Source organism: Lepidochelys kempii, chromosome 4 (genome assembly GCF_965140265.1).
Source record: "Lepidochelys kempii isolate rLepKem1 chromosome 4, rLepKem1.hap2, whole genome shotgun sequence".
Lineage (NCBI taxonomy): Eukaryota > Metazoa > Chordata > Testudines > Cheloniidae > Lepidochelys > Lepidochelys kempii.
The window spans coordinates 117,045,812-117,059,152 of NC_133259.1; the positions used below are offsets into that span (position 1 = coordinate 117,045,812).

General features: G+C 40.7%; 1 protein-coding gene across 7 annotated transcripts in view; it reads left to right on the plus strand.

Moving 5' to 3' along the window:
• Positions 1–13,341, plus strand: part of TBC1D14 (TBC1 domain family member 14) — a 106,857-nt gene that overhangs the window by 13,548 nt on the left and 79,968 nt on the right. For 2 of the 7 annotated variants that reach the window (XM_073342587.1, XM_073342589.1), the window contains exon 1: positions 10,889–11,174. The exons of 4 other annotated variants lie outside the window; for them this stretch is intronic. Coding sequence is in view for 2 of the 3 variants with exons in the window: in XM_073342589.1 (XP_073198690.1) it covers positions 11,140–11,174 (35 nt within the window). In the remaining variant the exon portion in view is untranslated. Of the gene's footprint in view, positions 1–4,520; positions 4,620–10,888; positions 11,175–13,341 lie in introns of those variants that run through there. One more of the 7 variants, XM_073342586.1, reaches the window with a different exon arrangement.

Consider the following 13,341-nt stretch of genomic DNA (forward strand, 5'->3'; position numbering starts at 1 on the left):
TCCAGGCCCAGCTACCTATGTGCTATCTGCGTGAGTGAGGCTTTTCACATAAATCTTTGGCCACACATTTATTCTCTATTGGAGTGTGTCCTGCTGGGAACTGATCTGTGGAGTTCGTTTGTCTTTTTCTCTGCATTCACTCCTGTAGAAGTAGGACCCACGCCTTCAGTAGTGTGAGCCAATACATTCTTCCATTGGGGCGGGGGGGGGGGGGGGAGTGAGTGCGTGTGTGTGTGTGTGTTCTTAAATCCAGGTATTCAAGGACACTGGATAAGGAACTGCAATCTTTACAAAGTCCTTGGTAGAGAGCAGGCACCACAGGGCTTTTCCTTGCTGCCAGGGTGTCGTATCTTTTCCGTCTTTCTCTCCCCCCTTCCCCAAAAAAGGATCTTTCAGTAAGTTCTCTGGGAAGATGGATCTGGCTCAGACCTGGATACCATACATGTTATCCAAGTCTAGTCAACACATTTATGACTGGTTTCAGAGTAGCAGCCATGTTAGTCTGTATTCGCAAAAAGAAAAGGAGTACTTGTGGCACCTTCGAGACTAACCAATTTATTTGAGCATAAGCTTTCGTGAGCTACAGCTCACTTCATTGAATGCATTCAGTGGAAAATACAGTGGGGAGATTTATATACATAGAGAACATACACACTGTAACGAGAGTGATCACTTAAGGTGAGCTATTATCAGCAGGGAGCTGGGGGGAATAAACCTTTTGTAGTGATCAAGGTGGGCCATTTCCAGCAGTTGACAAGAACATCTGAGGAACGGTGGGGGGTGAATAAACATGGGGAAATAGTTTTACTTTGTGTAATGACCCATCCACTCCCAGTCTTTATTCAAGCCTAAGTTAATTGTATCCAGTTTGCAAATTAATTCCAATTCAGCAGTCTCTCATTGGAGTCTGTTTTTGAAGTTTTTTTTGTTGAAGAATTGCCACTTTTAGGCCTGTAATCGAATGACCAGAGAGATTGAAGTGTTCTCTGACTGGTTTTTGAATGTTATAATTCTTGACATCTGATTTGTGTCCATTTATTCTTTTACGTAGAGACTGTCCAGTTTGGCCAATGTACATGGCAGAGGGGCATTGCTGGCACATGATGGCATATATCACATTGGTAGATGTGCAGGGGAACGAGCCTCTGATAGTGTGGCTGATGTGATTAGGCCCTATGATGGTGTCCCCTGCTTGTAATAGCTCACCTTAAGCGATCATTCTTGTTACAGTGTGTATGGTAACACCCATTGTTTCATGTTGTCTATGTATATAAATCTCCCCACTGTATTTTCCACTGAATGCATCCGATGAAGTGAGCTGTAGCTCACGAAAGCTTATGCTCAAATAAATGTGTTAGTCTCTAAGGTGCCACAAGTACTCCTTTTCTTTTTACGTTTGACTGTGGCCTCTTACTGCTTTACTTGGGTCATTGTCCTTATAATCCTAGAGAAAGGAGAGAGGGCATACTTATGCTCCTTTTATTATTCCCAGTGCAAAATATCTGGTTTTGGCCACCTGAAAAAGAATAGCTCTAATTTGCAATCAGGAAGGAATGTAGATGGGTCTGTTAATAGAGGGCTTGGGAATGAGAGTAATGTTTGACACTTTGGACTAAACACTGAAACTATTAGATTATTTCAAGTATATTGGGATGATTGGCTTTGTGTGGAACTAAGGATTTATCAGATCCATATATGTAGATCTAATGGAAAAGTCCACTGTGCTAATTAGTGAAAACCCTTTTTAAAGCTGTCTCTTGCTGTTTTGAAACAATGTAAAGAGAATATCCTGTAATCTCTTCGTTGTACTGACGTAATTGGAAAGGTGGCATGGTTTTAGGAGTAAAAAGGCCTTATTTTTCCCTGATAACATTATGGAAATGTGGTTTTATGATCATGCATTTCTTTTGATGAGAGGTTAACTTGCACTTATGCCTGCCAGGAGAGGGGAAACTGGAAAATCAAAGATCTTTCTGTTATCTGTCCCCTTTGCTGGTTCCCACCCCCCCCACCTCTCTCCCCCATCCCATGTAAACATGGTCCTCTCCCATTTTGAGAAATACTGGTAATGCAATCATGCCACTATTTTAATTGAATTCTGGTAACCGTGGGGCTCGAAGAGTCAAAAGGTCTTGGTGTGAGCTCTTGGAGATGAGCTATCTCGCTATTTTACCTCTGATCTTTTATCCATTTTCAGAGTTGTGACCTAAGTTCCCTATGAGATGTGTAGCTGCGCAGTAGCCTATTAAGTGCTGTGCAGGCTCTCAGGGAACGCGCCTGGCCGGGACCTGCTGTGGCTGTGGGAGGGGCGCCCCTCCCCCTCCCCCAACCGAGCCCAGCCCTGGACCTGCCGCAGCTGGGGCACCCCTCCCCGGCCTGAGCCCAGCACCTGCCATGGCTGGGGGAGGGGCACCTATCCCGTGGCCCCAGCCCCGGAGCTGCTGTGGTGAGGAGATGTGCCCTCCCCCCAGCCCAGGTGCTGCGGCAGGGAGAGAACTGGGGGGAGTCCTCCCCACCATAGCCCTGAGGCTGCCTGTACCCCAAACCCCTCATCCCTGGCCCCAACCCAGAGCTCTCACCTTCTCCTCCCCCAGCACCCCAACCCTCTGCCCCAGCCCTGATCCCCCCTCCCATACCCAAAACCCCTTTGCACCACCTCCATCACAACAAAAATTAGAGGGAACACTGGTTGTGATCCCTGCACACAAGAAGCCTGGGACATTAACAGGTGTGTCTGTTAAAAACACTGAGATTCTGGAGGCTGGCCTGAGGACTTTCCTAGAAGTCTGAGGTTCCAGGCTGAAATCCTACTCAGTGTCTTTTTGATAAAGAAATGCTTATGGACTCTCACTCCTACTCAGAAGAGTAACACACCTAGCTGTTTTGTGTAGGATGTTGCCTAGCCCCAGACCTCCTCCACGTACATAGGATGACTCTTTATACTGGTTACTTCAAAACCTTTGTGACCGTGCACAGGTTATAATTAGCGAATTCCTAGCTCTTCATATATGTGCTTTTTCTGGTATGGAAGCTGGTCGGGAAACCTAATATTCTCTTTCTCTCTTTGGAAACATTGAAAAAAATCAAACCAGCAGCCATCAGATAGATAGTGGGGGGAGAGGGCGGGAAATTGAGGCTTTCCTGCACCCAGTACATTCTTAGGTCTTTTTTGTTATTGGTACACTGTTGTGACAGAGTAAAAATACAAAATAAAAATAAATTTTATTAAAACGCTTTAGAACTAAATTGTTGATAAAGCATACAAAAATCACTAAACAAATGGCCTTTATCTCCTTTAATCTTTCCCTTACTCATTTATATTTCCAGTAGTGCCTAGAGACCCCAATCAGGACTGGTACTAAGGACAGTATAAATGTAGCAGAAAACAGTCCCTGCTCTACAGTATTTACAACCTAGTTTGAGACAAGACGTGAAGGACAAGAAGAGGGAAGAAGCAGGAGGATAATGGTTGTAAGAGTTTTGCAATTAGACAGTTCAATAGTATGCACAGCTGGAATGTTCAAACCGTATCTTTCCTGTGCCTGTTCTATCTTTAAATGGATATATATTATTTTATTATAGAGAGCTGCTGGAACGTTGTGGGAGGGGTAAGAAGATGAATAGAGGAACTAAGGGTGAAGTCATGGAGGAGGATAGGAGCAGGAGGCAATGTGAGGGAGAATTAGTAAACAAAAGAAAAAACAAAAACCTATAAATATCCACAAAGTTAATTAATTGCAGCTGGAGGGCTCCAAAGGTTGAAATTTTGGATTCCAGAAATTTAACCTTTAGTGGCAATGAAGCAAAGGTTGGCACTGCTGCTCTGCTGGGCTCTAGGGCTCCCTATCCTTATCTGCTGTTTGTTGTGGGGGGCATCTGCTGAGACCTGTTGATCCTGTAACAGGGGAGTGACTAAAATTGGCAATATTTAAAATAGAATAATGGACTGGGGAACTTGATATCAGGATTGATATTTCATCTTAGGCCTATTCATTTTAAAACCTTTCTTGAGCAAACTAGTGATCTGTATTCTTGTGTTAAGGTCTGGATTACTGCAAGCTGGTTCAAACAAGAATAAAAGGGCAATGCTTTTCCATAGTTGTCCCCTCTCCCAGTGTTTATCACAGAACCAAAAAAAAAACCCTTGAATAACTTAAAATCCTGTTCACTATTTTAAGCAAGTCTCTTTTTTTCTTGCAAAGTTGCATTGCAATTATGTATTAATACTTACCTTCGATAAAGATTGCTGAAAGTGGGTGGAAGTTCGTTTGCCATATTAATTATGTGCTTATTGTTAAATTGCTAGACAAAAGTATGACCTTTGTCCTGTGGCCTATTGGCCACTAGATGCTGAAGTGAAACGATCAATTAACTTTCATTCGTGCCCTTCCTATGTAGATTTTAGACAATTGTACTATCTAATTTGAATTGTGTTTTATTTTCCAGCTTCTTACTAAAACTCATTTGAGAGGCTACTTTGAGAGGGGTAGGGAGAAAGGTGCTCCATCTAAATCCTTCTGCTGGCAAGAAACTGTATTTTAATTAGTTACCAGCATAAATAAATTGAACAGGATGGTTGAAATGCCTCTAGTTCCTTGTGGATGTTTTTACTCTTTCTGGTACGTGAAATTTGTGCACTCTTTCAGTTATGTTTCTGAGATTCTTAAGTATTTTCTTTCAGGAAAAGTTCAAAAATACTATATGGTGAGTGAGCTGTTTAGTACAATAATTAACATCAGGTCACAGGAAAGAAAAATATACTTTTTTTTTTTTAATGAGAGGGGTATAGTGACAAAAGGCATCACACATGGTCAGGAAGTCAGTGTATATTAGCTGCAAATATATAAAGGGGATGTTGCATCAGAACCACATATAACGGTTGCCAATTTTAGTTGGACATATTCCTGGGGGTTTCTTCACATGACATAATTTTTAATTCCTAGAGACTCCAGGCCAATCCCAGAGGGTTGGTAACCCTACATATAATGCATTTGCAGCATCAGATTTTAATATATTTCCCTCCCACTCCCACAGGTCTCCCTTGTCAGGCTCTCTTTTATTAGTTTGCAATACCTCTAGTCTCAATATATGGAGGTATGTACGCTAGACTCTTCACTTTTTCTAATTATACATTTCCAAATTAGGACTTTAATATTCATTTCTTGGTGATTTCTAAAGATTTGGTTCTTCCGCCACGTCCAGTATGCAGACTTTATAGAGGATCATATCTTTGTCTGGAGTGCTGGGAAAACACTGGAATATATAGTTCCTATTTCTTTGTTTAAATTTTGGGGACGGATTAGCTGCTGGTTGTCAGCATCCCCAGCATTTACTATGGCTAGCAAAACCAGCTATGTTGCCTGGGTTTTCAAGTAAAATGTTTAAGGATTTATTCTGGAAGAATCCTAAAGCTAATGAATTTGGATGTGTTTTTAGCATTTTGCTTGTAACTTGTGAGAATCAGACATGTAACTCAGCTTCATTTATTTTTATCTCCAAGGTCAGTTGGTATGACAAAAGTAGCAACGGACTGATTACTTTCAAGGTGTCCTTTATTATCAAACTTCTTAAAGTCCTCTAATGGAAACATTCATGACCTCTAGGCTTCACATATTGTCTTATCGCATTTGTAAAATAGGCTACTCTTTTATATAGTAAGTGCTTTGTGGTAGGAGCAGATACTATTTGTGTAAGAAAAAGGAATCTAATGTCAAACTAAATTTCCTACTTTTATTGTTGCATCCATGTGTCCTTTACTACTCGTCCGTACAATGAACTTAAACTTTGGAGTGTCCTTTATGGGACCATTTATTGAATTTGATAAATCAGTTTTTGAGTGGCAAGTCATGATAATAAACAAAGGATTCTTTCTCAAGGGTAATGTTAAGTGGTCAGGATGTGGAAATGTCTTCTGCTGTGTACCTAATGGAGTTGCTAAATCATTTTCTAGGTTGAAGTTGAGTATGTGCCTGTTGTCAGATCTGGTTGAGCTCCCACTGTTGTGATGGGATCCAAATGCTGAATCATACGTGCTCTTAACTTGCTGGAGCTGTACAGAGTTTTAGGCACTGTCATTGGCTTTGGACCAGTAGGCATGCACACCACGTGTGGACCTTATGTCTGACACCCTGGTTGCAGTGGGGATTTTATACCCTGAAACTAGTGTGTCCTACCCAGCAGCTTTTGAATATTTCCCATTGAATACTACCAAAGGGTGTGAGCCTTCCAGTTTACCTATTTGTGGGCATGCAATAGTGAAAGCAAACAGACATGTGGATGGACTTTTACCCAGGATTCTGAAATGTCACTGCCCTTTGCTTAGGTAGCAAGAGAAATACAAATGTATACAAAACAGTGTACACACCTATATGCATTACCCTGCCTCTGGGTTCCTCACCACTCTGGAACATTCTCTGGGCTTCTGCAGAGTCCTCTGGCATGTTTGGGATCCTTGTCTTGCATCTTATAGCTTCTTTTCAGAATCGGAGAGCCTTTCTAGATCAGCTAACTCTCTGCTCACGGCTGGCCCACCAATTGAATTCCCTAGCTAGGAAAGCATGCCCATCTCTTCCTCTTTCTTGCCAAAAGCTTCCCATGTCTCCTTGAATCTTCTCTCAAGTTTGTTCCTTGGGTGTCAGCTAACCTATTGTCCCAGGATGCTTCTGTGACATTACCCAGGGTACAATCTGGACTGATGGACACTTGTCTTTTCTCAGACCATTGTAGGATATAAATTTCATTATTTCTTCTATCTTTTAAATACTTAAAAATTTAGGTAGAATAAGCATTTCCATTAGTTAGAGGTGTGTGTTACCTTTTTGTTTTCCTTTTTTCTTTTCTGTAGCTCAATGTGAATAGTGCAGAAGGCATTGAACATTTAATGTGCAGAGGAAACTACTAGAGCTCAACACCTATACACAGTGGCTTCGTCTACACTTGCAAGTTTTTTTTGCCAAAAGAAACAGCAGAGGTGCGGCAAAGTCACTTTTTGCGATGAAACTCCTCAGTTGCAGCACTGTAGTAAAACCACCTCCACGAGAGCGATTAAGACTTTTTGCGCAAAGGTTTTATCACCACAGGGCCAGTGTAAACACCTTGCTTGCTCCGTTCTGACAGCTAGGGTGCTGTGCTGCTTTGCTCTGGGACACACAGAGTAAATCATTAACATGGAATGCTCCTGCTGTCTCCCACACTACCAAAGCGCGTGCAGGCAGTGGGGGGTGTGTGTGTGTGTGTGTGTGTGAGAGAGAGAGACTTTGTGCTGTGCAGAGCCAGGGAGGAAGGGGCAGGGTTGATGTCAGGGTTTCCCCCTCCCCCTGCCTTAAGACCGGTTGCTTTAGGCAGCTCTCTGAACTTGGGAGATGCTAACACACACTGTCTGTATCTTCCCCATACACACATGCTCCCTGTCTGTGTCTCTCTCACACTCACATGCTTCAGTTGAAAAGTGGCTGGCAATCTAGTAGGATGAATCATGTTGACACTGTACCTGCCCCATGAGGCATTGCAACCCCTTCCCAAAGCTCCCTGCGGCCAGTTGCATGGTGGGATAGCACCACAGTGCACGGCTCTTTGTCATTGCAAGAGCTGCTAGTGTGCATGCATACCGGAGACATAGAGCTAGTGTGGACATGCAACATAGGTTTTAATTAAATCGCTTTAATAAAGGTGGTATAACTTTTGGTGAAAAAACTTGGCTATGTCTACGCTGCCAATGTGAAGTACGCTCTTTCAGTCTGGGGGTGGCGATGTCAAGGAGCTTGCAGCAATTTTTTGTAGCTTGGGTGGTTACCCTGGTTCAGACTGTGGTGGCTAATAGCTTTTTTTTTTTTAGTCAACTTAGTTGAGCTATCTGCACAGTTCCTGTCACATGACTGGTATATTTCTGACCATCTATAATTAAAATACCAGCTAATCTCCATCCAACTCCCTTATCAGTAATGTCCACTTTGGACTATTATTGCAGTGTGCAGAAATTATAATAGCAACATTACTTTGACCTTCAAGAGTCCTACTTAATGTCTACCCTGTTCTGCGTTCCCTTAATGGCTCTGATTCTGCAAAACACATTGTGCATGGTGCAAATAGATTAAATAATTGGATATTGAGTGAGAGCTTTCATAATAAATGAACTTTTTTAAACCATTCTTTAATTGCCATAGTACTTTATTTTTAGCTCCCTTATATTTTTCAGTTTGATAATGATCAAAATTGAGGTGCAAAAGTACAGTTGGAGTTTTTCTGCCCTAAGTGACATAATAAAGGCTAAGACAAAAATGGTCTGGAGATAAAGTAAAGGGGATGGTTGCATTACAACTCTGCAATAAGAATGCAGTGGATAATTAAAGATCTGTGTCTGGAATAGGATACTTTTGAGTGCTACTGAATATATCTTGAGATTGGTGGTATAGGAGGTGTAAGAAAAAACATGAATATTTCTTGTATAAAATATTAATCTCTATCTGGATGTTGATTATACAATTTTTTTTCCTGCTTAATATGGATAGAACTTGTTAAATCTTGTAATCTAGGCCGTTATGAAAGAAGTATTGCCTCAACGTCAAGGCCTGTCGTAACTTAGGGCTGGTCTTTGCTACGGGGAGATCAATGCTGCTGCAATCGATGCAGCCAGGGATCGATTTTTAGCAGGACTAGTTATTCACGTAGCTGGAGTAGCATAGAATAGGTCGATTTACCCCTCTCCGCCTCCTCCCACACAGTGAAGACAAGCCCTAACACTGTAACCTCTCCAGCAGTGATTCTGGAAGGAGGGAAGAGCCTGTTGTGCTGTGTCAAGCATCTCAATTCAAGGTCTATTCACTCAATGGAGTTTGTGTATATGTGTCCTCAGACCCCACTTTCCCTGTTACCAGTTAGCAGTTTTATAATGAAGGCTGTATAATTGTTATCTATGCTGATTGCTAAAAGAACCTATAGATTGACAGTATACATTTAAAGTCAATTACTTCTACTAGAAAAAGTATTCCTTCCTGCAGGTTTCGTGGTCTCTTGTTAATTTTTTAATCTTAACTGTTGGTTTAGTATGTAAACAGGTATCCTTTTGTCAAGGTTCCTTTCCCACTCTGAACTCCAGGGTACAGATGTGGGGACATGCATGAAAAACCCCTTAAACTTATTTTTACCAGCTTAGGTTAAAACTTCCCCAAGGTACAAACTATTTTACCTTTTTCCCTTGGACTTTATTGCTGCCACCACCAAGCGTCTAACAAATATATAACAGGGAAAGAGCCTGCTTGGAAACGTTTTTTTTTTTTTTCTCCCCCCCCCCAAATCCTCCCCAAATGCTATACCCCCTTTTCTGGGGAAGGCTTGATAAAAATCCTTACCAATTTGCATAGGTGAACACAGACCCAAACCTTTGGATCTTAAGAACCAATGAAAAAGCAATCAGGTTCTTAAAAGAAGAATTTTAATTGAAGAAAAAGTAGAAGAATCACCTCTGTAAAATCAGGATGGTAAATACCCTATAGGGTAATCCGATTCAAAATATAAAGAATCCCTCTAGGCAAAACCTTAAGTTACAAAAAGACACAAACAGGAATATACATTCCATTCAGCACAACTTATTTTATCAGCCATTTAAACAAAACAGAATCTAACTTATATCTAACTAAATTGCTTATTAGCCCTTAACAGGAGTTCTAACCTCTATACATACACACACACAAAACCCTTTGTCCTTGCCCCCTCCCTGCCAGCTTTGAAAGTATCTTGTCTCCTCATTGGTCATTTTGGTCAGGTGCCAGCGAGGTTATCTTTAGCTTCTTAACTCTTTACAGGTGAAAGGGTTTTTTCTCTGGCCAGAAGGGATTTAAAAGTGGTTAGCCTTCCCTTTATATTTATGACAGCATTGTAAGAACATAAGAACAGCCATACTGGGTCAGACTGAAGGTCCGTCTAGCCCAGTATCCTGTCTTCCAACAATGGCCAATGCCAGGTGCTTCAGAGCAGGTAATCATCAAGTGATCCATGCCCTTGTGAAGTATATAATACTCAATTTGTGTATACCAAGTCAGATAAGCGTCTCCTGCCTGTCTGAAAATAACATGTTTGTCACCTTCTAGTGACCTGCTTTAACTTGCAGACTGTAGTAATGTAATTTGTAGCATAAGTACGTAACTCTTTCAGTGTTCTCCCTACATATATTTCACAATGTTTACGGTGACCAGTTGGTATGTGTGCGTTTTTGTTTTTTTTTGTTTTTGTTTTCTTTTACTGGCTCTCAATTTCAACTTGATATTTCGCCCTCTAGTGAAGTATTATGCATATAACTGACCCAGGGGATCCCTGTAAAACACATTGCAGCCTCTGTGACCTCTGCCAGTTGGCATTAGGAGGTTCGTGGGTCACAGCATGATTTCCATATTGGTGACCTTTCCAAAAGCAGCCAAAGCACAATCCCTCCCTTAGGTGCTGGAACTGCAGGTGTTTGGGGTGCTGCCACACCCTCTGTCTGAAGTGGTTTCCATTACATACAGGGCTTACAGTTTGGTTCAGTGGCTTTCAGCACCCCCACCGTACAAATTGTTCCAGGACCCTGATCCCTCCTAGCCCATGACCAATTCCTGTTTTAATGTTTAATGGTTTTGAGGACCGTGTCACTGGTAAGAGAGTACAACTTGATGAAAGGCATGTGGAAGTTTGAAAGCAGGGGGTTAACAAGTATCACTCTCTGTTTATAATCTATATGACTAAATCTCAAATATGCTGTGATTAAAACATCCTATGTACACCTTTGATTTAGCTGCCAAATTAGCAAATTTCTTTTTTAAGATTTTATTTCTAAGAGTTACAACTATGGATACAATACTGTACACATGGCCAGAAGGGAGACTGTAATTTGAGTTTGTATACAGCAGATTTCAAAAGGTGTCTACCTACCTGACTTTCTGCTTTTCCCCACCCTCTGATGAATACACAGTGTGGGAGTCCTTCCTTTTTCCTGTTGACACAGTGACAATTACTGAGAGGTAGAGTTCCTTGACTCTGACGGCATTCTGTGAAGGTGTAGAACATTAAATCTTTAGCTGTGTGGATTTGACTGTGAAAAGATTCAGACACATTTAGAGGACCCTTGCAACTGATTTTCAAATCTGGATTAAATTAGCAACAGAAACTATGGCAGCACCTTCTGTACTCCTCTTAATGGACAGGTTTGTATACAAGATTTTTTTGTTTTCTTTTTTAATTAGAAAGATACTATTTGCTTAAGGTAGCAGTTCAACTTCAACTTCAGTAATATATTTTTTAATGATTTTTAAACTCTGTAAATAAGACATCAGAGTGTGAAAATACCTGAATGGACAATACAAAGCTAATGGAATGGCTATATAACCTATCCAACTAAGAGTGGCAGCTGAAGTTTTCTTCTGGGGATTCCCTGGCTTTTTGGGAAGGTTGAAAGCAGCAGACAATGCTCTTCTGTATGTGGTATGAGTTTAAAAAAAACATGTGAACTTGGAAAAGCTTTGAGAGAGTGCCAGTGGAATTTATTTATTAGGTATTCTTGGTATTGAATGATACTAGAAGACTTCCAGATAGCTGTGGGAGGGCACAATACTGCATGTGTCTTGGTATTGCCAGGTGTATGAAAAACATTTTTCAGTGTGCACTATAAAATCTTAATGAATGCTGAATGTTCTTAAATTTTATCAAAAAACAACAATTTTCTTAACCAAACTGAGGTTAGCTATAAGTACATTATTCCTGATGAATTGCATTCACTTTGAACATAGTGAAGACGCTAAAGGTATCTAATGTAACTGTCCTTTACTACCATGTCCCTCCCTCCTCTTTTCTCCATAAGGTATTGATAAATCTAAATTGAACACTGCTTTCGGAAAGCACTAGCAGCTAAACCAGTTGTACACAAGTAAAAGATTAGTCATCTTAAAAGCTCACTCTTGAGTGAGAACTTACATTCTCTCCAGGTTGAGAATTTTTCTTCTCACAAATTAATTGAAAATACTTCTGCAATAACAAGGCAAAACACGTTTTATGTGCCACACTTCATTTTACAGGGGACTTTGCAGAAAGACTCATTTTCCATTTTCAGTGTGATGTCATCTTTGTCCGTACTCTTTTTTAAACTTTTTTATAACTTGCTGCTGCAGTTTAGTGTTGTTTCACATTTTTAGTAGGGGTGCAAATTAAACCCATGACACACTAATTTCTCTATACTAATGATACAACGGACATGATGCATCATGTCAGGTATTGCTGTTAAACTCCATACTGTGAATCAACCTGACATACTGTAAAGGCTATGAAGGAGACATTGGAGTAGAAGGAGATGACACCATGGCATATGAATTTTCTGATGCCTCAACCCTTTTTTTAAACATAAGGTATCAAATCAATTTCTTGTGACTTAAAACTACTGTGAAATTTGAGGTTAGAAAACTTGATTTTTAAAATAAGTCTAGGTTCTGCCCCCTTCCCACCAAAAGTGTGTGAGTGAGAGAGAGAGAGAGACTGTAAAATCATAGTACAGTTATTTTTGTTTAATCTGTAACTCTTTACCAGCCATGGCTGACCCTTTCACTGATTTATCCTTTGGGCTGAAACTTTTCATGCATGAACTTGGCTCAGAAGTGAGGCTGCTCAATTTAGCTTTCTAAAAACGCCTCAGAGTTGCTCAAATCCGGAAAGTTTGTTTCTCTCTAACAATTAATGTTTGGGGGCTTTTTGCTCTGGTAACTCAAACTTAAAGCAAAGCTTTTGATTATGAATTACTGAGTTGTACAACAGAAGAAGACGTAATGATTCCTTCTTCAGAGACTTGCAGCGCTCCGCCTGCGCTAGGAGAGTCGAATGGAGACTTTTAGTTTTTACAGCAGTATAGTGTCGGGCATAGTTCAAGTGGTTGGATCTAGCACTGGAAATGGGAGAAAATCACATTCCCTAATCATGTTGGATCCTTGGACTCTGCAGGATTTGGGAACAATAGTAAAATAGTTTGGTCTTGTCCATATAGCAAGGACAGAACAGTATTTTAAGTGCTGGGACCTAGTGTTGCAACCAAATGCCACGTTGCAGCAATTTTTCTAGCGTAGGTGGTACTAGAATTAAACCTGACACAAAGCTTGATGATTAGACGATAGTTCCAGATGAAAAGTATTGCAACATTTTTTTTTTTTTTTTTGCAGATTTTTCTTTTACACTTTTCTCTTGCTGTGTAGTTAGGACTTAAGTGTGGCTAAACCATGTCACAGCCTTGGATAGACCAAGGCTTTAGGATACTACAGGATCACAGTTACAGGAAGGTTAGGTTGTGACTAATATTACAAAATTATCTAATTTCGGCCAGTCTGTGCTGGC